The 27893-nt window shown below is 36.4% G+C and overlaps 1 protein-coding gene across 1 annotated transcript in view; it reads right to left on the reverse strand.

Annotated features, from left to right (window-relative positions):
- The window catches only part of LOC132241738 (contactin-5-like), a 184688-nt gene that overhangs the window by 29675 nt on the left and 127120 nt on the right, over nt 1-27893 (reverse strand). The window contains exon 6 of the mRNA XM_059710644.1: nt 4750-4953. Coding sequence (XP_059566627.1) covers nt 4750-4953 — 204 coding nt within the window. The remainder of the gene's footprint in view (nt 1-4749; nt 4954-27893) is intronic.

Genomic DNA, 27893 nt, shown 5'->3' on the forward strand with positions numbered 1-27893 from the left:
ATTAAATAAAAATAAAGTAAGCTAAAATTTTTTCCAGAATTGGGCTAGGGACTCAAATGAAAGGAGAAATGAAATTGCCATATTTAATACAGAGAGAGTGAGACCCTAAAGGGAAAATAGAGGCCACAGTGTTGTGTGGGAAAGGCAGAGGTATGTTGAGCAGAGATATGAAAGCTTGGTTAAAGAGAGATGTGGTTAGAGTGACGTGTTTAATAAATGTTGCTGTGTTATGTGTAATGTCAGCACCTCATTCGTTACTCTCCACACTATTAGTAAAAATCTGTATAAATGTTTTTGGAGATAGATTTTTAAATTTGTTTTTTATTGCAATGATATATGAGATGGCCTCATGGGACACTGAATGAGGGCAGGCAGATCCTAGGATGCAGTGTTATATTCAGAGACCTATCCTCCTTGTATTATATTGTAAATTGCATAAGGATGGTCATTATATTTGTTTTCCCCTCTGCTGTACCTCCACTATATAAAAAAATTATCGGACACATGGTAGGTATGCAATTTACTCGAGTGAGTGTGTGAGGATAATTTTCCATAGCGTCAACAGAGGAAATTCTGATCATGTCACTCATGCACTTCAGTCTTCTAAAGCTTCCTCATCTACGTTTAGACCTTCATTGTGGGCCAGTTAAAAAAATCTTGGCCCACATATCCACTCCTGCAACTGCCACTGCCACCAGGTCTGTGCAGGTGTCACCCGTTTCACACGATTGCAACTTGAGGGCACATGCAGGCGCACAGAAATGAACTGCCTTCGGAGCCACCTTCCTGGAATGGGAGATGAATGAATGCCCATGGATAAGTCTTCCAAGGACCTATTCTGAATGCATTTTGTAAGGCTCTGGCCCTGTGGGCTCAAGCTCCAGCTGCCTGCAGAAGTGGTCATCTCCATGATGCAGCCCACCTTTCCACTGTTTCACTCCTCACCCCCACTCCAGCCCACATTCCTGCTTTCTGGGATACATTTTGGGGGGATAAACACACAACAAAACTACTTACAAGAAAATTTTGTGTCCAGCTTTGCTTTAAGAGAATCCAAGACATTTCATAATAGTTTTAAAGTAAAATTTTCTTTGTACTTGAGAGGAAATAATTTGCCTAAGTATATAGCCTCTACTATTTTTAGAAATGACTATTGTTTTTTTCTTTTTTTTTCAGGGAAGTATAAAAACACAATGTTCTTGAAATGACTTTTATAGCTAACTCTATGGTCACAGCAGATTAAGTGTAATTTTTATATTCAAACCCCTGCAGAGGTGTTTGCCAAGTCTGCAGAAATATCTACTCTGATGCCTGTCTCTGCACGGAGAGGTTTGTAAAACCCACCAGGAAGTCCAGCCAACCGTGGTGCAATAAATGGATTCATCCACAATCGTATTCAATTTTTATCTTAGACATAATGTCTAATATATGCCATCTACTTGGGAAAACATTCAGGAGTGTGTCCTTTTGAACATACTTTTCAATTTTTTTTAAAAGAGAGATCAAATAGTGATATGGAAGTTTTTGTGGGTTTTTTTTTTTATTTTAAAAAATGATTCCAGTCTAAAAGAAGCCTTTTTTTAGCATATTAAAAGTTTCTTTTTTTTTCACACATTATCCTGGTATAAATTCTGTAACCACTCAACAGTTCAGTAATTCTTAAATAGAAACTGTTACCTTAGAATTGTATATAAATGTTAAGTATGAGAAGTTTGGAAGTGGTCATGGTTCCCCTGTATGTAGAATTGGTTCCCTTTAAAGGCGCGGTGAGGAGAAGGCTGGGTACAGTGTGTTGAAAGTCCCCTCAGCTTTTTTTTTTTAAATCCTCACCCTGATTGGGAATCAAACCCACCACCTTTGGGTGGACCGGAGGATGCTCCAACCAAATGAGCACATGGGCCAGGACAATCCTCTTGGCTTTGATATGGGAGCAAGGAACTGGCTGTCAGGCTGTGGACATCCATCTGCTGAAAGAGCTTTTGCATGCAGGCCATTGTTCTCATTAAGAACTCTAGTTGTCCATAAAAAGTGCATCCATGTTGTTAAGAGACAGCCCTTTGGTCTTTTTGCATGTAGGAAAAGGAAGAGAAGGGATTCCAATATTTCACTGAAGTAGATGTTCAACATACATACCTTCAATCCCTCTCTGTTCAGTCTCATTTTTATGTCCACCCTTGGCTGACTTTGATTTCAGAACTTCTTCAGGCTTCCACTGGGCACATGGTCTTCATCCCTTTAAACTCCTCAGATCCCTCAAACTTTATTCTAAGTTTTAGTTTCTCTACCTGTTTAATCCTTTCACTCACATCCTTATATTTCCAGAAACTGTTTATCAAAATGTCTTATTTGTTAGTGAACTGCTTCCTCTCCTTCAGCATCCTCACCCATGATATGGCTTTGTCTCCGAAGGTCTCAGAGGGTGACAGGCACCCAACACAGGCACCCAGTCCACCGTCTTGAGCTGCGCTCCCTTCTCTCCTCATTCAAACACGCATTTCCATGGCTTCCTTGACTCTACAATACTGTTTTTTCCTATTAACTCTGGCTTCTTATCATTATCTTTGTAGGATTTGCATTCATTACCCTTCCTTTAATGCAATTTGAATTACTTAAGGTTTGTTCCTAAGCTCATTTCTCTTTATCTTACACTCTTTGTATGAGCTTTCTTAACCATATTGATGATTTCTTTAACTTGATTAAAGAAGAAATATCGATATTTTCTAGCATTATATATGAACCTCATCAAGGAAAAAAAGAAAAAAAGTTAAAAAGAGTGGCTTTAAGGAGTGGGATTTGATGAGAGGAAGAAATGTTTTTTTTTGTTTTTGTTTTCTCTCATCCACAATTATACCATTCATTCAATATGGATATACAGTATTACTATGATTAAAAAAAATACACATTAGTAGGCAAAGAACGACCATGGAAACAACAACCTTAGATAATTTACAGAAAGAGGAAATGTAAATTTTCTAACCTCTCTCAGAATCTTAATTAAGACTATCATTCAAAAAATGTAATTGAAATTTAGCAGGCGTTTTCCATATCTTTCTTTTTAATTTAAATGCTAACTTTAAAATACCAGTTTCATTTTACTTATTTGTATTTCTTTAATGAGCCTTTACATATTATTGCTCAGCTCATGATTCTTTGAAAATAAAGATGTTCACACAAAAAGGTAAATAATTTGAACTGCCTCAGTAAATCCAATTACTATGATGACTGAAAATAGTTTCTTAGTTTAGTGACATGGTATTGGTGATGTAAGAAATAATGACTAATAGTGTAATGATCTGAAAAGGCCAGAGGGAATGAAAATCAACAAAGATAAAGGGATGTCCTTATAGGAGGAGAAACATGATCTCTATCTCTATTAAGATAGGGGGAGGGAAGAATGATATGAATGAAGATGTAGTTAGGTCTGAATTTTATTAGCAGGAAGATAAATTTGATACTTATATAGTTTTTGTGAAGGGATGTTGGCTCATAGTCCAGTTTAAGGAAAGTTAGTAGGATGGAGTAGCAATGTTGAACTCCCATTTGCAGTTGGTGATCATGATCCATGAATCATCACCCATTCAGTGAACTATGTCAAAGCTTCCTCCTACTCCAGAGTCCCATGTTTAATTAACCATAATATCCTGGCAAATCTACCTCCTTGAAATCCCAGGCATGTCTCCTGCTTGTGAATGCTATTACCACTGCTTCCATTCTACTTCTCATCACCTCTTGGCTGACTGGTTTCAACAGACTCTAAATTGGTCTCCAAAATTCTGTATTTGTTTCTCATCTATTCCTGTGTCATTACTTAGCTGTGTCCCTTCATCTCTCTAATATGAGCTTCCTCATCACAAAAAGAGCTACTGCTTTTATACTTTCTGTTAATATTATTACTATTATAAGTACTTGTATTATATTTACTATTAAGTCTAAATATATAGATGAAAAGCTAAGTTGTAAGCAAAATCTTGTGATATAACTCTGGACATACATTCCAGCAGCATATAATCTAAACCCAAGCATCTGAAAGAGTAGTGTTAAAATATATTATTTTTTAAGCTTTACAATAAGCACTTTCAAATTTACTTCATAATATGCATTTATAGATTTTTATTGCATGACAGAGCAAGCCACATATCATATATCAACTGTAATATAGCACATGACTTCTTTAATGCAATGCTTAACTGTAAATGTCTATAAAAATTTGAAGATCCTTTAGATGGCAATACCTATAATTATAGAATTATCATATCTGCCTGAATTGCACTTAAAAGTTAAAGATCCAACTATTCCTATTATTGAAAAAGTAATAATAACAATTATAACTATACCATGAAATATTAAAAGCTGAACATTCAATTTGAAGGTAGCTAATATAAAAATGTAATGAAAAGTGAACCTATAAAATGCTCACAATTAATGCACATGTGCTATATAGAGGCAGTAAAGAGCAAAGAGCTGTGGAGTCTTTGCTACTGTTCATTTTTTTCACATTATCTATCCCCTTTTTTGGCATTGGGAGGCATTATGTTTATTATTTCTCATCCATAGATCATCAACTTCCTATGTCAAAATTTTTATTCTAAGGTATGCATAATCTCAGACCAAAAATATAGAGTTTCTAAGTATGGAAAATGCCTTTGTACTTTTTTTTGTGCTAGGTTCAAGGGTTTAGCAAAACACTATTACATCTTTATTTTTCACCTTTGAGGTGTCTGATGTTTCAATCAGGGCCATGCAACTTACCATCATTACGTAGAGTGAGTGGTGTTGGAGGACTAAGTACTCGGGCATTCGTCACTGTGTTTTTCACCAGACAAATATAGCTGCCAACATCCGATGCTTGGACTTTAGAAATATAAAGGTTGCCTGTCTCCTGGGAAATGAACCGCCGACTGTCTTCCGCCACAAAGGAAGGGAATTCGTTAAATACCCAGCTATAGATGATCTCTGAAAATACACAAAATTTAATTGTTGAAATAGATGTTACTTTACTAACAGTTAAAGCTCAACTAACAGAGCCTTTACTAAAATGTTAGGAATATTTCAAGGCCATACATATTTGATCCATTAGATCCAGATGTGTTTAAAGGACTGTTGTTTTAATGGTTATGGAAAGATCTGGACTATTTCTTAAGAATGCTCAGCCTTTACATATTCATTTATTCATTCTATCCAAAAGTTTTTCAAGTATGTGTTAGATGATTGACACTATGATAACACTAAACGTAAAAAAGATGAGGAGAGTTTTCCATTCTTAAAGATCAGTCTAATGGAAGATAGTTACCCGGACCTATAAAACATTGTGGTATCCTATCTAATAATAGACAAACATGGTAATTGACCGTACTTTTGCTACGCCTCCCATTGGTTAATCAGTGTGATATGCAAATTAACCCAACCAAGATGGCGACTGGCAGCCACACAGCTGAAGCGAGCAGGAGGCTTGCTTGCTCCAGTGATGAAGGAAGCCAAGGTTCGCGCCAGCTGTGGCCCGGCTCTGAGCTCCGAAAGCAACAAAGTTTCAATTATAGAAGCTAAACAAACCCCAGATACCTGCTCTCAGCAGGCCGTGGCCTCAGAGCTGGAGTGAGTAGAAGCCAGCTCTCAGCTCCAGTAACAGCAACAAAGTTTCAATTTAGAAGGTAAATAAATCCCGGAATTTAAAAAAGAAAAAAAGGAGAGGCTGGGAGCTTCAGTCTCCAGCCAGCCTGAAAATGGCCCTCAGCCCCTCACCCAGACTGGCCAGGCACCCCAGTGGGGACCCCCACCCTGACGGGACACCCTTCAGGGAAAACCAGCCAGCCCCCACCCGTGCACCAGGCCTCTATCCTATATAGTAAAAGGTAATATGCAAACTGACCCTAACAGCAGAACTACTGGGAATGACTGGTCACTATGACACACACTGACCACCAGGGGGAAGACGTTCAATGCAGGAGCTGCCCTCTGGTGGTCAGTGAGCTCCCACATGGGGGAGCTCTGCTCAGCCACAAGCCAGGCTGATGGCTGCCAGTACAGCGGTGGTGGTGGGAGCCTCTCCTGCCTCCTCAGCAGCACTAAGGATGTCCGACTGCAGTTTAGGCCTGCTCCCCGCTGGCAAGTGGACATCCCCCGAGGGCTGCCGGGCTGCCAGAAGGATGTCTGATTGCCAGCTTAGGCCCAATTCCCTGGGGAGCAGGCCTAAGCCAGCAGGTGGTCATCTCCCGAGGGGTCCCAGACCGTGAGAGGGCACAGGCCGGGCTGAGGGCCCCCCCCCTCAGTGCACAAATTTTTGTGCACCGGGCCTCTAGTAAAATAATACAAATATATATTCTATTCTAAAGAAAGCATGGGAAAGGGATGCTTAAGTAATCACATCTATCATTGAAAACTTTCTGAATTAAGAGACATCTGAGCTACATTCATTCATTCATTTGTTAACAATATTGCTGAGAGTCATGATAGACCAGCAATGTTCTAAGTGAAAAAATAAAAGGTCTGGGTTCTCATGGAGCTTTCATTATAGTGGGAAGAAATAAAAAATACAAGGAAGTGTATATCAAGTGATGATAAGTGCTTTGAAGAAAACTAAATCATGTTAAGAGAGCTAGAGTATGACAAGGATGAGAACATGTGAATTTGTATTTGAAAAGCTCTCTCTGACTACTGGATAGAGAAGAACCAGGCTGAGGACAAAGCAGGGCATGGGGGAGGGGAATCAGGAATAATAATGTCCACTAGTCTAAGAGGCTATTTTCAAAATAGCCATGAAAGCTGTAAATAATTTGGCCTAGAATGGTAGCAGTAATGGTGAAGTGATGAGAAATGATTGGTTCTGATAAAAATGTGGTAATAGGAATTACTGATGAATTTTTATAAAATGAGAGGAAAAAAAAGAGTTCGGGAGTAAGACTTCGGAGCTGAGTAACTGAGCAACTGCAAGAAAATATTTCTCTTTATTGAAATAGAAAGACTACAGAAAGAGCAGTTCTTTGGAATGTGGGTGAAGTAAAATCAGTTTAAATTAGAGGTTAAATTTGTCATACTATCTAGCATACAATTGAAAAGGCAGTTGCATGTCTGACTATAGAGACCAAGGGTTGTGTTGGTGTTATAAGTTTGGAGTTTTAAAAGATCTGTTGGAGCTGGCAAGATGAAGAGTTTATTGGGTGCTAAAGATATTCCAGTAAAAGGAGACAAATGAGGATGGCCATTCAGACAAGGAGTTGGATGGTAAGAATGGACCACCACAAACAGTTTTGGACTATTGGAGTAAAAGCTCTGAGGAAGGGAGTGGTCAGAAAAAGGGTTGGATTGATTGGAGAGAAATAAAATTACTAAACACAGATTAACATGGTGTATATGTTATATTAAGGAGCTTGTGGCTATCTTATATGCAGGGCGGCACTACTGAACATTCGTCAGCAAAGGGCTGTAGTTGATTCTGGTGATGTTGGATTCAAGTAAGAGCAAGGCTGCAGGAAAAAAAAAAAACAATAGGAAAATATTGCATACAGAAATGAGAGCTAAAAAATTTTGAAATAGAATCATGATTATAACAATGAGAAGGATATTTGTTCAAGAAATATACTGGAGGTAAAACACACTAAGAGACAAATAGTCCAGGAATATTATCCTACCTTCTTTGAGGGACTGGGTAGAGGATGGCAGAAGTTCAGGATGAAAATACACAAAATCAGACTGGTTTAAGGAGAAAGACAGTCAGTTCACTTTTGGGCATTTGAGTTTGAAGTGTGTGAGAGAAACCTGGATAAGGAGTTCTAGTAATTGACAAATATATGTTTAAAGCCCAGGAAAGGAAATCCACAATGAAAGTTAAATTTAGAAGTTGTCAGTATATTGGTATAATCAAAACCACGTAAGTACTAATAGATGAGATTAACGAGGAAGAATAGATATGGTAAGAAGATGGTTCTCTGGGAGGCACAAAAAAAGCTAAATAAAGAAAATGTGCAAAGGGTGAGAGTAAAGAAACGATTGCAAAAATTCAAATAGAATAAAGAAAATTCAGTGTCATAGGAACAATGGCTTATCCATTTCAAGAAGGTAATGATGTCAAATAAGTCAAATAGCCCAGTTACATAAAGAAAACATCACTTAAGATTGGCATTTGGAATATCACTGAATGGCAAGTTTAACAGATGAGTGGAGATTGAAACCAATTGAGTTAACAGAAGATTGGACATTGGAAATATTGTGGGTAGCACTGAAATCTCAATACATGTTATAATTACCTATGTTATGGTTGAAAGAGGAGATTCCAAGGTCTTCTTTCACCAGAACTATTTATTTAGTAACAATAGTTATGGCAGGTTCTCCAGTAAGGTTGTTTTGTTATAACACTGATGAAATGTGTTGGAATTTAACTCTCATTTATATCAATTAGCTTATGGTAAAATTTGGTATAGTAGTTTCACTTAAAGTTGTTTCAAAAAATCTATCTACAACATTAAGTGAAAACTTTACTTGGGTTTTTACAAAGACCAACATGTGATTCTAATCTACAATAGGTTTTAGGAAGCCCTAATTCATTTCATGCCATCCTTTGGTTCCCTTCCTTTTCTCTTTCTCTCCCTTCCTTCTGACCCTCCTTCCTTCCTCTCTTTCTGTCCACCAACCTACCTGTCATGAGTAGCTAAAAATACATCTATCACTCTGGCCCTGCCTAGGTTTCAATGGGAAGCTTGACATTTAATCAGACTCTTGAAATACTCAGCAGAAGCATGAAAATTATCCACCCATATTGAAAGTCAATATATCTAATTTCAAAACTTTATATATGGATCAATTAACTTAGAATAGAACACCTCTGGAGCTATTACCATTTAATTTTTTTTTTTTTTGACTCAGGCTAACTCCTGAAAAGAATGAGAAACATTTTTATGGGCATCATCTGAGGTAGGTGTATCTGATACAATCAAGTGATGAACATTAAAAATCCTATTACTTCAGATCTAAAATCCCTTACTGATGGTTTAAAGTGAACAAGTCTTTACCTTTATTTGGAGTTTGGTTTTCTCATTCAAAAAATGAGATTACTATTACCAACTTAATAAGTTTTAAAATAAAATAATATAACCAGGAACATAACACATAATATATAGTTATAAGATATAAAAATAACATTTTGTTAGCCCCTCCCTCAAAAATTATTAAGTTAAGAGCTCTTTCTATGTGCTTCATTTAAATATAATAAAAGAAGTAAACAGGATCAAACATATAGTAAAAAAAATTATTAGTACTTAAATATTATTTGATCTGTTTTCCATAGAAAATTTCAATGATGAGTAGAACATTGATACTAAGCAAGGTTTAGCTGATATTTATTACTCCTAAGAGTTTAGTTCTAGCAGATGCCTGAGAATTTTGAAATGTTATATATTAGCTAATAATTATAATATGCATTTATAATGTCAAAAGCTTTAAATAATTCAAACAAATATTTTACAAACTCTTTTTCATAGCTACAGTGACCCACTTGGCAGTCCTTAGTGCACTTGATAGTCTATTAAGAATGTTTTAATGGTATCCAAGTGGCTTTACTCAAAGAAAGCCCATAGACTATAATAAAAATACTTCATTCTGTCCTCATGCTGCTCAAACAGACTCTAGACTAGACTCATTGTGAGGTACAGTGTGCATTCTAGGCTGAGAGTCTCTGTCAAGGCTGCTTTGGCACCAGCTTCTACTATAAATCCAAGGACTTCTCACATTGAACACTATGAATTCTTCTAATTGTCATAATAAGAGTTCCATTTGTCACTTAAACATTGCTCATAGACATCTTGATATTTTTGCAGTTTATTTTATACTGGATTTTACTGAGGTCATCTCAATTTTTGGTTTGTATTACTTGAAATTCAAGGCAAAGAACACAGTGAATAATTAAAGGTTGTCTACCATTCATTAAAATGCTACTTCTGTTTTACTGACAGTGTTTGTTGAATCAATGTTTCATAAAATATTTTTAGAATAGAAAAAAAGCATTTACATAAAACTGGCACTTTTTCTTATTTTACAGGTAAATGAGTATTTGGGGATTCAAAAATGCTTATTTAGTTTTTAAAATGTGTTCACAGTTTTACATAGCAAAGCATTCTGTAATTCCAAGAAATATTCAAAGTAGAAATTGTGCACCATAGAAAAGTTGATAACCTGAACTTGGATCTGGTTATAACTGTGCCAAGAATAAAAATATTGAACTGAGCTAAATATCTTTTAAGATTGCTATTTAATTCCTATTATTAGGTTTTTCATTTTCTATTAGCATTTATTTAATATATTTTTAAAAGTTTTCTTTACTATAGAAAATGAGCATTAATCATATATTTTGTATTAGGTTAGCATCTGAGGTTTATAGAATACTTTAGGAAAGTAGTAACACAGAGTCAGCTTTAGTGTTATTAGTCTTTCATGGATTTTTAAAATTTGTTTGTTGTTGTTAATCCTCACCCAAGGATATTTTTTCATTAATTTTTAGAGAGAGTGGCAGGAAGAGGGAGAGACCGAGAAAAACATCAATGTGAGAAAGACACACTGATTGATTTCATCCCCACACATACTCTGACCTGGGCCAGGAATTGAGCCTGCAACTGAGGTACATGCCCTTGACCGGAATCAAACCTGGAAGCCTTCAGTCCATGGAGCCAACATTCTATCCACTGAGCAAAACTGGCCAGGGCAGGCTTTTGTTTCTTTATGCCACTCTGTCTCATAATAATTCAAGACAAGTTGATTACTACTAAATTTTTAATATTATTATTCATTTCAGAAAAATATTGAGATGATTTGATCAATTGTGATTTTTTTCCTCATTTTTCTAGAGTTCTCTTTTAATAGTATGCTTAGTTAAGACAATTAATGTTTTAGAAGTTCCTGAAAGGATTCTTCAGTGTGTGCTCCCTGTTTTAGCAGACACTGACTGACTCCTTTGTGAGGTTCTGTGTGCATTCTAGACTATGAGAGTCTCTGTCAAGGATGCTTTTGAATCAGCTTCTACCAAGAGCCCCACTTGGGATAGATCTATTTGGCATTAATTTTTATATTAAATCTCACTAGTGCACTTTCGATCCTATGTGGTCATATACATTTGATCCATAGTCCCATGTGCTGTGTTGGCTTGAAGTTTTGGTTTCTCCTGGGAGAATTGTTTGGTCTTTCATCCTGAGTCAGTGAGAATCATTCAGTTTACTCAGGGCATATAGCCCAATGTGGGCCTGGCTTGGGGCAGACATTACCAATCTAATTTCCCTTCTCAGGTTGGCCCAAAGATGTGTGCTTGATCCCAGCATGAACACCCACTGTCACATTGCTAGACTCTAAGATCTATTTATGACATATAAACAATCCACCTTATGCCAAGATCGCCTCAGGATTAACACTATTCCCAGATTTTAGCCTGGGGATTCCTTTCTTTTCTTATGAGCTTAATTGTATAGTGGAATTTTCTTTACTTTACTCATTATTTCTAAATTTTGGTAGGAGGAAAGTTTCTAGACCGGCCCTGTCCATTGTCCTAATTGAATGTCTTGGTTTTTATGGCTTCATGCATTGCAGAATTTCAACACAATTGCTGTAATGGATTCAGTGTCACAAAACAGGAGATCTCCTCTTTCCACATCTGACATATTTCCACATCTACAGGATATAAAAACAAGAGTACCCATATGGACAATGATACTCATTTCTCATAATTGAAGTGCCGTGAATAATAATAAAAAAGTGTGAGAAACAGGAATGAAACAGCATACTGGACTCTCTGAAGTCCTTGAAAACAATATAAGTGAATAATTATCTACGATTCCTTTCAACATTCTTTAATATAACTACAAGTCAGAAAATAACCATTCTTCCTAATAATGTGTGCACACATCAGAAGCTTTGGGTCTTGGAATTAATGATATGATGAAAACTCTGTAGAGAATAGTCTCATTGATTATCTATTACTACTGACCATAAGGAGACACAACCTGAAATTAGTAGAAAATATATTTTTACATTGCTGATTTATACCTTCATTGTGATAGAAAATTTCACTATCAGAAGGCCTGAGGCTCAAACAGATGAAGGAACCAGTGGAAAACCATAGCTAATAAGTGTCAGAGGAAAAATTCAAATTGATCTGACTCACTCTAAGCCTATATTTTATCATTATATCATACTGCTTCAGTTATTGTATTCTAATCTTGCTGAACCTCAATTTCAGTATCCATATAATGGGACGGTCATGTATCCATTTTATGGTTGTGCTGAGGACTACAAAAGCTACTTCAGTGACAGTGTTCAAAATGAAGGAAGGGCAGCTGTTGGGTCAGGATAAGTGACCTCATGTAATGCAGTATTGGTATCATGCAGAGTCACCTTGAACCCTGTGTAGGTGGATTAAATTTCTACAAGTGTTGAAAGTTTCCCCTATAAAACGCAGCCTGAGGCAAGGATCCTGAGAATAACAATAGAATAAAGCTGTAAAACAGACACTTGGTTAGTGCCTACAGAATCAAGGTATTTTCAAAGATGTGAAGAATGCAAGAGAGAACATTTGTCATATGTGTTAAAAAAAATGAAATTACCTTAAAGCAAAGACAGACTGTATTGTTGCATTAAATTTTAGTTATCTTGGTTGAAAAAAAACAAAAGTACTAATTCTCCTTTTTATAAATTTTCGAGGCATGTATTTTCATTGTTTGTTACCTAAAGTCAGAAGCAGCAGAGTTCTGCTTCAAACGTGTGTCACCAAGACAAAGTAAAATTTTATGTGCATATAATTCAAAACACCTTTAGCAAAGCAAAATATAAAGTAAAGAATATTTATAATAGAAACAGTAGTACATTGGCATTCTCCCAGAATCCACAACTCAAACGACTTTGAGTAAGTGAATTGCAAGTTCCAGAGTTCAGGTGATCACACACACTGGGTGACAGAAGCTATTTTTATTTCCCTGTGGAACGCTTCACACTGCAGAGGACTTTTTAATCCCAGGGGCCCTGTGTCTGGATATAAAGGTCATTACTAACTGTTTTCAAATGCAACCTAAATTTCTTGCTTTGCTAAGGGGTTTTAAAACTCTATTTTTTGAATTGTAAACTCCATCAGGTCAGGGACCAGCATTTACTTGACAGTGTGACACAGTCGGTGTACAAGTTCAACTGAGGCTTCAAATTTTGCATTAAAAAGCATTCACTCTAGACTTTCCCACACTTCATTGTTAAAGCTCATAGACCCCAGCCCTTAATCAATAATAGAATATCTGTGCCCTGAGATTTTGCCAGGGAATATGACCTTGCTGTGCTTATCAAAATTAGGAAGAACTTGGCTTGAAGAAGAGATGCACGGGAAATTACTGGAAGCGTGTATAATCTACCCATTAGACATGACCAAGGTAATCAGAATATCAGACAGCTTAATAACAACAATAATAGCAATATTAGTGAACATTTATTGTATAAGGTCAGTTTCCTAGAAACAGAGAAGCAGGTTTTTTTAATGTGTTTTATTGATAGAGTGTTCCTAGGATTAGAATTCAAAAGAAACAGAATAGGGAAAGGAAAAAAATAAAAATAAATAAATAAATAAAAGCAAGGATGTGATCCCCTACCAAAGATTAGTTTAGGACTAATTCCACTTGGGTCTCTGGAACACAAATTCCACTGTAGCTTTGGTGAGTGAATCAACAGAAGATAAAGAGAGTAAGTTGTGTGTGCCCCCCTCTGCTGCATCAGTCAGTTACTGGCCACAGACCAGGGGAAGTGAGGTGCCATAAGGGCAGGGAATTTCCTAGGCAAGGGAAATTCTCTGGAGAAAGGAGCACTCCTGGATGGGAGCATTCACCAGCTGAAGGAGATCTGGGTGTAGCACCAGTAGGATCTAGTAAACTGTATTGTACTTAGTATGCTCCAGGGAGTGTGGTCTATGTGTATTAATTTAATCCTTACAGGGCTAGGCAACCCATTTTCTGAATGAGAAAACTAAGATACAGAGATCAATAACTTGACCAACAATTCTTACTAAGCACAGATCTTTATCTGAAAAAATAAAAACCTGATAGTGGTTTCAAGTGTTTATTAGATTGTTATAAATATTATGGAGTCTAATTTTGCCATTAAAACTTTGATGCTTTTCATATAATAACTAAGCAGAGCAGTGTCTAAATCCCACTCAACTGACAAAAGCCGGTTTCTGGGAATGCCTGTTGACCATTGAGTCACAATCTAATTAAACTGTGGTCACAAAGCCATAAAAGTCTTAACTATGTAAAATAGTAAGGGTGTGTCCTGTTAACATAGGAAGCTATTATAAATTAGCAGCACAGTGTGTCTGAAATGTGAGTGTTCATGGGGGTAAAAACAAAATATGAATGAGCGATTACAAACATGGATACTTAGTCCTGATCTTAGGATTTGCAGAGTTTTAAAAAAATATTTAATCAGAAAAGTCCCATACATAAATAATCCAGCATTTTCTGAAATTAACAGTAGTCCACAAGTTGGCAGTGATGGATGAGTAGAAAGCATTAATCTTGGGCAACATTCAAAGGGAAGAAATTGGAAATCATGATTAGCAAAATTAAGTTTTCTCATTTTTTTTCTGTTTTATTTAGTAAAATGTCTCTTATCCAAAAGATATTTGTCATTTGCATATAACTAAAATAATTAAATTTTAATTTAGCTCTATGCACTGAAAGCAAAAGAAAATTAAAACCACTCAACGGTTTTCATTCACAGTGAGTTTTAAAAGACATATTTACTTCTTTTAATTTTATGCTATGCAAATTTGATGGTGCAAGTTTAAAGATTTATAGCAGGATAAGTATGAACAGAAACAAATATAAGTTTAATAAATTATCCCCCTTCTAGGTAGGTGAGTCACAGAGGATAAAACCCTCTAAACTTGTGATTTTGCTAAAGTTTGCATGCTAAATGTGGAACCTTGGTTGCATATGGGTTACATTTATCATATAGGTATAGCAGAAAATCTTCAGGTAAGATAAATTATTATGATGAGATCCTCTGCCTCTCAACTTCCTACATTCAATGTAATTTTTCATAAACGTTCTTTGTGCTTTTGTGGCTTAACTAATGCTCATTAATCCTTCATGCAAATCTTTAATGAAGGTAATTTATTTGTCACGTTACCATGCACCAGGTAGAAATAGCGGGTATTGTCTATTTATCAACAGGCACTGAGATGGTTTATTTTCTGCTCTGGGGGTTTGCCCCTATGGCTCACCTACTTCAGAAAAAAAAATCCTAATCATAAAATACATATTTATCTCTGTTGACATGTAATCACTGTAATAAATCTTTAAATTTTTATTTATATGAATTCACATAGCATGAAACTTTTGGCTACAATTTTTCAGTTGATTGGAAAAAGTAGAAAAGTTGGTATAAGTTACACTAATAATATAAATGGTACAGAATTTTTAAAAATACACTCTCTAATTCTACAAGAGATATTTTTTTAGCAAAAAAAATCAGATTTTTTTTTTTATTTTTATAAGTATGTTTGTTCCTTAGCCTCCAAATGTTACTCTTTTCTAATGACATATTATCAAAATTTGTGAACTAGGCAATATTAAAAAGTTAAGTATTAAATAATAGGGAAGTTTGAGAAATTAAAGACCACATTTAAAAAAGAAGAAATATAACTTTGAAAATGAATATATTTACAACAATTAAGATTGGTCATTATTTTGAGCCTAATATTCCTGTTAGATATGAATGTTAGATATTCAGAGATATGTGGCATGCATTTTTATGGAAATAAAAGGGTTGGATGGAAAAATATATGTTGATTCTCCCTGGATCAATTGTTTTTTTTCATATTTCCCTTTTTCCTTTTTATTTATTCATCCAATCATTTTGAGACTTCATTTTCCTGAAATGGCTATTTTTAGTCAGTTCCCATATTACCTTAATCTTTAATGCTTCCTCAAATTACTGAACACAGAAGCTATTTACTCCTTAAAAAACAAACTTACTCAGACTTCTTTGTTGAGTAGCAATTACTGAGATATGTTCCTTGTTTTTTCCCACAAGTATGGGCTCTGTGATGTATTTTTCCCCTAAGCAACTGTTCCTAGCTTGTTGGTTCATTAATAATTCCGGTGATTAACTCAGTGCTATTTTTCCAAATCACAAGACTACTAGGACCTATAAAAGCTGAAATAAAAATACTACAATTTTATTGGAACCCAGAAAGGTTAAACAATATTATAGTTTTGGAAATAGGAAAACTAAATGTCCATAGGGATTGCCACAAATTTCAATAATACAAACTAGCTGTTAGGATGATAAATTTACTCAGAAACCACTAATTTAGGAGCTGACAGTTCAAGGTGAAAATGAGAGAGTCTGATTTATAGGGATCACCTGAAGAAATAGGCCACACCAAATGCTTAAATGAAAATCAAGAAATATTAGAATACATCATGTCAGAGAATGGGCAGAACAGAAAGATTATATATATATACACACACACACACACACACACACACACAGTCCTCGGGTTACGTCAGACTTGACTTATGTCGTTTCGTGGTTACGTCGCCATCTCCCATTTATTTATAAAAAAAAGTTCCATCATTTCGACGTATGTACATATGTGCTTTATGTTTTTTATTATTTATTTACCGCAAGTAAAGGTCAGGAATTGTTATCTTTGTTTTAAATTTTTTATTTTATTTTATTTTTTTGCTGTTTCACTTCATTACTGCTGTGTCTGTGCTCCATGTGAGTGACTTAGGTGCTTATGTAGGTGGGTTCCGACTTACGGCGAAAATCGCTTTAAGTTGCGCTGTAGGAATGGACCTCTGACATAACCTGAGGACTGCCTGTATGTATGTGTATATATTTACATTTATATAAATATAAATATATACACATTTTATGTGTAAATATGTATATATACATATTTTAAATATACATATATATAAATATATATGTATATTTAAAATATGCTAGTACTTATCCCATATGTGTACTGAAAGAAAGTGATTAAAACAACATTGTTACTAACATGAATCATGTCACATTTGAGAGGAATAATGTTGGGGGCCAGATGTAAGCTGGCAAGGTCCTTGCACCTGAAGGGGCCAGCAAGGCTGGGACCCTTACCCACACACTTTTCCCAGTCTTGTTTGGATGGCGATTATCAGTAGAATGAGAGCAACCTTTGTAGAATAAGAACAGCCTTTCATAGCTTACCAAGAAGTCTGTAACTATTGACTGAGATATGCTGTACTGAGAACTTGTCCTTCTGCTGTGTCTCTCCCTTAGAGATTAAGAGGAACAAAGAATACATTCCTGTTGACAGACCTCCTATTCAGTGTGTTGTGTATAAATAAGATTGTGTGGCTAATAAACTTGCTTCAGTTCCTCGAGAACTGGAGTCCTCCCGATCCCGCTTTCCTGTCTTTGTTTTCTCAATTCCCACCTCCCTGCCTCAGCCCGGCTCAACCTTGTCAGGCTGGCCCTGACAGAATAAGATGCGTATTGAATACTCAGCTTCCTATTCCAGTTGGGAACCTCTGTGTAAGAATTGAGCTCCATGGGGCTCAATTCACTGAGCACATGTTTAGGTGCAAGGTAATGGGGCACCCTGGTCACGATCATGGACTTTACACCAGTGCAAAAATACTTTTGAATATTTGCACTATCACTTAGCAGCTGTGCAGTTTTCAGCGAATTACCTGACTTCTTTCATTCTGTTTATTCATCTGTCAAATAATTGCAGTAATATCTAACTTATAGGATTTGGGGAGAAATTTTAGAAGAAATGTTAACAATGTCAAGACTATAGTAAGTGCTCACAAATAATCATTATTACCTAAAATGCTACATTACAATTTGTATATCCATATACATACATAATTTTTGCTATGTTTATCTTCATTGCTGCATCAATCATAAAGCATTGCATGATATGTAAAAATACATTTATGCTTAAAAGAGCGGTTTGAAATAAATCTATCCTGTTCCAATTTATCATGCAGCAGCATATAGATTATGCAGAATTAAAACGTGTATATTTTATACTACATGTTGCTCCACAATATTCCCATCTGACATCAAATTGAAGTTTCACATGCCAACCAATAGACCTTATATGAATCTCTTGTATGAGACTTTTTTTCATGGAATTTAAACTCTATTACAATCTTTCTGCTCTTATACTTCAATCCATCTCTTTCTTAACCATCCACTATTATCTCCCAGTCTTCACAATCCATGCATCATCTTAGGGTAATTCTCAAATAATAATGTCTCTTGTAGTGTTATTTCCCTGGCCTAGATGCATTTACCCTCCCTTCTGCTGGGTCACATGTCTAGACACAAGCCAAGTGCAGGATCATTTTCTTGAAAGGCTTCAGGAGTCACTCCAATGTACAATGAACTACTTTTCTGAAATTCTATGGGCCTATCATTATTGGTGTCCTGATTTACTTAGAAGAGCGATCATTTACCTCATTTTTCCCAGAAACATTATTAATAATCTCTCCCTCTAAAAACATTCCAGTTAGGATATCAAATATATTATATGGTCTCCCTACCTCCTACTCATAATCCACACAATATACTCCTCTTGTATTGGTCTTGCTTATGTTCTCTCAGTGACTCTGTTCTGTGTGGATATACCATCTTCCTTCCCAAATTATATATTCACCTGGAGCAGGGAGTGTGTCATATGCTTACTGTAAAATATGGCAACTATTTAATTCATAGAAGTATTTAATTTTTATTTAGAAACTTTAAACAGAATGCCATTTTGCCACTAAAGACAATTGGAAATACTTGGAGTAGCACCAAAGTACTATTTCATATCATCTCTCTAGATAGCTAAAATAATTTTTTTCCAATTCACTACAGTATCCAGTGAGCAGTTTATATATCCCTTTCTGATGATAAATACAGTGTTTTCTTGTTTCATCATTAGTGAAACAAGATGTTTTCTTAAACTATTTTTCAGACCTTGGCAATAGTTTTATAAATATCATAATGCCCTACATGAGTTTGTGCCTGACTGGCTTTTCAATCTTAACTCTATCTATCTATATTATCTATTTCTATCTATCTATCTATCTATCTATCTATCTATCTATCTATCTATCTATCTAGTTCTTAGAGCAGGAACCTTCCCTATTTTATTCACCATATCCCTCAGTTGTAAAAAGAGGCTAGCATACCATAACTAATAGCTGACTGAACAGAAAATGAACACAGCAGTGAAAACATTTTATACTATGTATCATAACGTGAATCTCTTAAGATACTGAACACAGCTTTCTCATTTATAAGGTGATTAATAAAACAATTAAAATGATTTATGAGGAAGTTTTTTACAGAACCCCTGGGAATACTATATATGTAGATGTTTATATGTGATAAGGACATGAGACTTGAACAAATACACAAATACAAATATTCTAGACAGTTTGCTTGGTTTTATGGAGCTAATTAGGTTGGCCTAAAGTAAAAAGAATTTATAGAAGTAACAATATGTTACTAGCTGTTTTCACAAATGTTGGATGTGAAAGAGAAAATTAGTGAAACAAGAATTTCAGTACAGTTCTTTTACCTTGTGTATTTCACTTAAGACTACTGATTCAAAGTTTGTGGTGAAGACTTGTTAATAAAAACCATGTCATCCTAATTTTTTTTAATTAGCTCTTTTCTTATCAGACCACCATTTTGGAATTTTGCCTCTTTATACAGTTTTTCTTTTAACTTAACCTGGCCTTTTACTTTTATTACAAAGAGATGACATCAAAATGAATGCTTTAATCTATCTGGAGAAAAAAGCACGTGCCATGGAGTGCTGGATCTTTGGTGTAGAATAGCAGCAACGCAGCACCGATTTTATTAACTCCGTAATGAAGTCCTCAGATAGGATTGTCACAATTTTAAAACACAGCGTGATAGCTATGCTTTACAAGTGGACAAGCCCTCCCCTACACCAATATTTCCATCACTGATTGTATCAGGGGGAAATATTAAAATGCAGATGTGGAAGTTGACCAAGGCGATCTCATAATGTTGACATTGTTGTAATAGTATACCTAAATGAATACTTTATGATTAGCTAATGTAGTAGTATCTTAATGAGAACACTAGGGTGCTGGCCTATAAGGGACAATTCCAATTTTAATAACTTTGAAATACCATACTCTTCTTTGCTCATCTCCTTTGGCTTCCTTTCCCTATTTTATTTGTATCAAATAGTAGTTCGATAGTTTACTCAGTATCTTTGTTTCTGAGAACGAGTACTCTCCAGTAATATTAATATTTTGAGAAACTAAAAAGTAAAGAGTACTAATTGTATAAACTTATTGCTGATATAAAATATCTTAATTCAGTAAGCTTCCCATTATCTAGATCAAGGTTTCTGAATCTCAGTACTATTGACATTTGGGTCCAGATAATTGCTGTGAAAGATAGTCCTCTGCATTGTAGGATATTTATTAGTGTCCCTGCCTCTACCTTCTTCCCTCTACCATTAGATGCCAACAGCATCTTATCAAAACCCCCACTTTTGCCTACCCAGTTATGACAATTAAAAATATCTCTAGACATTACCAAATATCCCCTAGGGGGGTCATTTATGTTTGAGGGCCTCTAATCTAGATTAATCTAGAATGAAATATTCTAGTTAAACAACCATTTGAGTTACTTGGTAATTATTATATTTTTATTTCATTTTATAAATAGGTAGACAGCTAGGTAGATAGATGATAGATAGATAGATATTAGTAGATAAAAGTAGATACTAAAATTGAAGCAGGTAACCTTAAGGAACATTATTTACTTTGATTTAATAAATCAAAAAACATGTTAATATTTTGACAATCTTTCAAGCCTGTGAAATCTGAAACAATGCATTTACTTCTTTTACTCAATCATTTGTGCTTCTACATAAATAATTTACTTTGCAAACATACAGAATTGTAAGTTATGTGTAAAATCTGAAACAATGCATTTACTTTCCTTCTCTTTACTAAATCATTTGTGTGTTTTTCTCCACATTTAAAAAAATTATTAAATATATATTTCCAGAACTTATTTGATTGTATTAAAAATGAAGGCTGTATAAATTAATTTAAGATAATGGAAACAAAATGCAAATTTATGGTCGATATGATATAGAAGGACAAAACAATTTGCATGAGTATTTAAGTTATTAGGATCTGAGCTTAATAGAGAAAAAATAATTGGTTTAATATGTTGTTAAAAAAAATTTCCAGATTATTAAATCTTCATGCTAAGGCATTTTATTGACATAATGTATAAGATTCTATATTTTTTTACATTTTTTGGATTATAGAAATTACTGTAGAAACACTGAATGGTTGATAAATGGATTAATAAAAGGTAGTCTACTCTGGGTAAAGCTACAGAAATGTCAGTGTTTAGCAAGATTAATAAAGTCTATGAACTGACAATCTTGAGTGAGTCAAATCATATACATACTAATTCAGATATAAGGTAGATAATGTCTTTCAGTTAGATTTTGAGTTTTTCATTTTTTAAACCTTGCCTTCACTGCTAATCCTATATAATAAAGAGCTAATATGCAAATGGTCATCACGCCCTCACACTCTTGTGCTGGAACTGCTCAGACACTCAACACTGAGAAGAGAGGAATGGGGACCAGCCAGGCACAAAGGAGCTTGAGAGAGAGGAATGGGAACCAACCAGGCTGTGGCCTAGGAGAGGGACAAGCCACCCGCCTCAAGGTAACGGGAGCCTGTGGCTGCGGCCCCAGCAAAGCCATCCATTCACAGTCCCCTGCAGCTGCAGCTAGCCCAGGCCCTGGGTGCCTGCAGCTGGCCAGAGGGAGGGAATCCTGCGTCCTGGATCCAGGGAGAAGCAGAGGCAGTTAGGGGCAATCAGGCCAGTAGAGGAGCAGTTAGGGGTTATCAGGCAGGCAGGCAAAGGTGGTTAGGGGCGATCAGGCAAACAGGCAGAGGAGTTAGGGTTGATCAGGCAGGCAGTCAGGGAAGTGGTTCAGAGCCAGCGGTTCTGGATTGCAAGAGGCAGTCAGACATCTCCAAGGGGTCCCGGATTTTAGAGGGTGCAGGCCGGGCTGAGGGACGACCACCTTCATGAATGAATTTTGTGCACCAGGCCTGCAGTCTTTATATAACCTCGGGCAAGTTACAGGATGTTCCTGTTTTTGTTGCCCTATTTTTGAAATGGAGAGATTCTTCCCTTCCTAGTGTTTTGTAAATACTAAATAGAAGTGACTTAAGCAAAGTACATAGCTTGATGCTTGGTGCATAGAAACATTCACTAGATAAAATTATGGAAAGACTTCTGATCAAGATGGCACAGTAGGTAAACTGTGTGATTGTTTCCTCCAACAACCACATCAAAATTACAACTCAATTATAAAACAATCATCCTCGAGAACACCAGAACACTAGCTGAGCAGACTCCTATAACAATAGAAAGAAGAAGCCCAATTGAGACTGGTAAGAGGGGCACTGAGTGCAGGGAGAAGCAGAGGCTGATCCCTCCCCACACTGAGCCTGTAGGTGCAGGTGACTGTGAAGTCTGAGTCTTCATTAACCAGACTAACACTGCCCTTGCTCCACCATGGTGATTTTCTGAGACCCCACCTCACCCCAACCTCTTTTAGAAGCTAATTCACACAAGCTTCCAGCTTGGACCCATGGTGTGGATTTTCCTAAAATTTCCCAAAGATCCACAAACCCCAAATAAGTAGTGGCTGGCCTCAGCATACCCTGTACCTCTTGCAAAGTGGCCCCAAGCCAGGCACTAGTGGCAGTGGCCGCGATTCGCAGCATAGTCACTCCCAGGCATCTCCAGGCTTAGTATGGACAGCTACTAACTAACGGTCACTTTGTAGCTCCTACCAGGCGGCCTGAGGCTGGATTTAAGCAGCAGCTGACCTTAGCCTGCATCAGAGATCTCCAGAGGCCCCAGAATAAATGCACTTGATGGCTGGCTTCAGACTACAACAGAGCACCACCCAATTATCACCACAAAGGACACACCCAAAGAAAAGTACCAAAGGCCTGCTAAAGTGATTCTTTCTCCATGGGATCAGACCTCTCAGCCTGTCTGCTATCGTCATGACTAGTTCTCACAGCCAAGCAGCCTGGAGGTCAATCCCGCCCACTGACATGCCAAAAGCAATCAAGGATCAACTACAATCAGAGAGCACCTACTACCCACACAAGGGACACCCCTGGAGCACTCAGCACAGATGAACAGGGACACTGCTCCACTGGACAACATGGGACACCTCCTACATAAGGCCACTCTGCCAAATCTGGGAGATGTACTAGATCTATCTAACACATAGAAACAAACACAGGGAAAAGGCCAAAAGGAGGGGACAAAGAAACATATCCCAAATGAAAGAACAGAAAAAGACTCTAGAAAAAAACTAAACAATACGGAGGCAAGCAGTCTACCAGATGCAGAGTTCAAAACACAGTTTATAAGGAAGCTCAATGAACTTAAGGGAAGAATAGATTATTTCAGTGAGAAATTCAACAGTGATAGGAAACAAAAAGGAGATAGAAACCATAAAAATGAATTAGTCAAGAAATGAAGAATACAACAACTGAAATGAAGAACACATTATTATATGGCATCAATAACAGATTAGATGAAGCAGAAGATTGAATAACAATTGGAAAAAACAAAGTAGCAGATAACACTCAATGAGAGTACCAAAAAGAAAAAAAGAATTTTAAAAAATGAGATTATTTTAAAGAACCTCTGGTACAACATAAAGCATACCAACATTCACATGTTAGGAATACCAGAAGAAGAAGATAAAAAGCAAGCTATTGAAAACCAATTTGAAGAAATAATGACGGAAAACTTCCCTAACCTCGTGAAGAAAACAGACATACAAGTCCAGGAAGTGCAAATAGTTCCAAAAAAAAAAATCAACCCAAAGTGGCCCACACAAAAACACATCATCATAAAAAAAGCAAAAGTTAAATACAAAGAGAGAATCTAAAAAGCAGCAAGAGAAATACAATTAGTTAGTTACCTACTAGGGAGCATCCATAAGACTGCCAGCTGTTTTTTCAACAGAAGCTTTGCAAACTATAAGGTATTGGCCTGAAATATTCAAAGTGATGAAAAGCAAGGACCTACAATCAAGAATACTCTACCCAGAAAGGTTGTCATTTAAAGTCAAAGAAGTGACAAAAGCTTCCCAAACAAGAAAATGCTAAAGGAGTTTACCGGCACCATACCAGTGTCACAAGAACTGCTAAAAGGACTTCTTTAAGAAGAAAATTAAAAATGTGAATAATACAATGTCATAAAAAAAAGACATTCTCTCTGACAAAGGTTGTTGGGGAGCACATGAGACTTGGTTGCAAAGTTTGTAAGGAGAAAAGGGAAGTGTGTGGAAGGCCACTTGCCTTGTTTATCAGAATTCCAAATTAGGGGAGACAGGGGAGTGTCGAAGGCGGTGCCCCTAATTAGTCCTTGACCTTTCCAAACAAGTCCGTGCATGTGCAGACCCCAGGTGTTTACTGGAATCCTTATGCTTAATTCCTGGATGCCCTTGCCTTGAGGACAATGTAAACACATGAGTCCTTCAAAGATTACTCACCCTATTGATCGTATCTAAAGATAAAAACTGCAATAAAAGGCCATTGAGGCAGGCAATGGAGGCTGCCTGGCTCCTTCAGCCAGGCCATCCCTTAGCCTTCTCTTTCACAGTGAAACTGTGTCAGAGTAATCTGTTCATCCGTTAGGGGTTCCTGGCCAGTCCCAGCAAAAGGTAAATACATAATAAAAGCAGTGGACCAATCAACCCTAAAGCTACTACAAAGGTTAAAAGGAAAAAGTAGAAAGATGGTATATAATTACAACAGTAAATTAAGGGATAAACACAAACACACAGCCACACAAAATAAGTAAAAAATAATGATAAAAACATAAATATGGAGGAGATGAGAATAAAAAGGGTAGTGATTTTAGACTGTTTGATCTTCAGTGACCATCAACTGAAAATAGACTGCTATAAACATAGCTTGGTATATATAAAGCACGTACTAACCACAAACCAAAATTCTGCAAGAAACATATATGAAATAAAGAGAAAGGAACCCAAACACAACACTACAGAAACTCAACAACATACAAGCAAGGAGAGTAAGAGAGTAAGAAACATAGAAGAACTACAAAAACAATCAGAAAACAATTAATAAAATGGCAATAACTACATACCTGCCAATAATTGCTTTAAATGTAAATGGATTAAGTACTCTAATCAATAGACAAATGGATAAAGAAGATGTACATATGTGCAATGGAATATTACTTGGCCATAAAAAGGAATGAGGTCTTACCATTTGTGGTACCCCTAGAAGGTATCAAGCTAAGTGAAACAGGTTGGACAAAGAAAGACAAATACCATATGATTCCTGTTTTATGTGGAATCTACAAAACAAACAAACAAATGAACAGAGAAGGCAAACACAAACTCATACATACAGAGAACAAACTGATGATTGCCAGATGTGGGGGGGGGGGGGATTGGAAGGCTGGGTGAAAAGGATTAAGAAGTACAAATTGGCAGTTACAAAATAGTCCTGGATGTAAGTACAGTTTAGGGAATATAGTTGATACTATTGTAATAACTATACATGATGTCAGATGAGTACTGGACATACCAGGGGGATCACACTGTAAGTTAAATAAATGTCTAACCACTATGCGGTACACCTGAAACTTATATAATATTTAATGTCAACTGTAATTGAAAAGTAAAATAAAATTGTTTTTAATTTAGAGTATCTTTTATGTAAAGATTTTTGAGGTAGGGAAAATCTGTATATGAGGACAAAATTCCCAGGTTATCTTAACTCAACTGGCACTGAATTAACAACCTATTTTCTCTCATCTGACTTAACTTAAAATAATTCAGGGTTATTACTAGCTTCTTTCACTTCCAAACATATGTCTTGATTGCCCAAGGAGATACAATATCTGATTAGTCCAAAGAAGGGCATTTTCTCTTACATGTCACATAGTAAGTACCTGTAAATACCTTAAGCACTTATTCTGGCCAGGTGTTTTGCTAAGCATTCTATATTATTTATAAAAATATGATTGATTATCTAAATTTCATAGAATTTAAACTAAGGATGGATTAAATTAGGTAGTTTTTTTCTGTACATGGCAGAGAAAGGGGCATGCATCTTGTTGCGACCAGAATCGTAGGCAGGAATTGGAACTATGAGGAATTCCCTGATGTAAGGAGCTGCTTGGCCTATGTTATTCCTGATTTGCAAACTCTAAGCATTATTAGCACAGAAACTATATCAGCACCAATCTCACCTCTTGCTCACAGTCATTCAAAAATCTAAGTTTTTTGTTTATTTCTTTGTTGGATCTCATTCTTAGAAAAAGAAGACAATATATGCTTTAAAAGCCCTGTAGCCACTTGTATGATACAAACATTGCCCCAAAACAGAAGGCAGAATTCTACATATTTAGCAATAGGTTTTTTGGGTTTGTGGTTTTTTTTAAGTAAACACAGGGAAAGATATAAAATGAAAAAGTGTGTATTCTCAGTGTAGGCTAAACCCTCCACAGTGTATTGCTGCTTGCTTCAATTCTAGGTTAAAGGCATTCTACTAGTCAAACTTCAGACTGAAGCATTGTAACATTTAGGAGTATCCCTTTCCATTGGGAAAGTAGTACTGCTGTTATATTCTTTCCCAACTTCCTGGCCCGTTTGTCAAACTTCAGGCTGCAGCTGCACACGAGGCTCAGAGAAAGCTCATCTCCCAAAGGAAAAGCAAAGTTCTCAAGTACTTTAAAAACATAGCCCATCGTTTTCCCTTATCTTTCCCTTTTCTGTCTTTCTCTTGTGTCCAATATAGAGCCACTGAAACGGTGCCCAGAATGATGCTCGTTGACGTAACCTGGACCTCGGCCCCGAACACACATCTTGGAAACACAGCCCTGCCACCGGGGGCCATTCCACCAGCATCGGTACCATGTTAATTGGGAGAGGTCACGCCGTTCTCTCCCTCCACACTCTCATTCTCCCTGAGGGGAAGAGCGATTCCAATGAATGACCCACCATCTCTAAGGGCACTCATTTTTTATGCTTGTTATCTTAAGGCCACTTTGCAATACAGAAGGACAGCGTAAGAGAATGCATTTATATCACTAACCTCCTGACCAGCTTTCCAGAGCAATCTTGGGACTGCAACTCTGGGCAGCCAACTCGTTCTCTCCCCATTACACATGGGCGTATTCTAATTAGAGTCGCACTGCTCATTATGTTTTTATGGGTCTAAAAGATTCTGCTTAACAAGATGCTAAAAACATTTGAAAATGCTATCTTAAATACACAAATAAATTCCAAAATATCATAGAACTAACTAAAGAATCCTTTTTTTCCCCTCGGAGTTTTCATCTGCAAAGTAATAATAATAATAATGGTACAAAGACCTATTTGATATGTATTGCATTAACTTGATTAATCCAGGAATGATCTTAGCTTTGCCTTTCATGTGGTAAGGATGCTATCAATATTGTTTTCTTTTGTTTGTCAGTGAAAGAACAGGTTTTGATCACGTTCCCTGCCTCACCTGTGCTTAATGTTTAAGGGGAACCTCGCATGTACAACAATGGACTCCCTTTTCAGCTAAGGGTATTTTGATTATTTATATGGTGAAACAAAAATGACAGTGGTGCTTGATATTTTACTTTCTTCACTTTCTAAGTGGCATCTGGCTGCCTGATCCCCAGAGACTATCATCCTCCCCATGCCCTGACCCTCTCCCTGGGATGCAGGGCGACCAGGAAGTTAGAGAGATAAGGCCATGATATTTTATATTGTTTGGACTTTTTAATAAGGGTCACATATAACCCCTTTG

Source organism: Myotis daubentonii, chromosome 9, assembly GCF_963259705.1.
Source record: "Myotis daubentonii chromosome 9, mMyoDau2.1, whole genome shotgun sequence".
NCBI lineage: Eukaryota > Metazoa > Chordata > Mammalia > Chiroptera > Vespertilionidae > Myotis > Myotis daubentonii.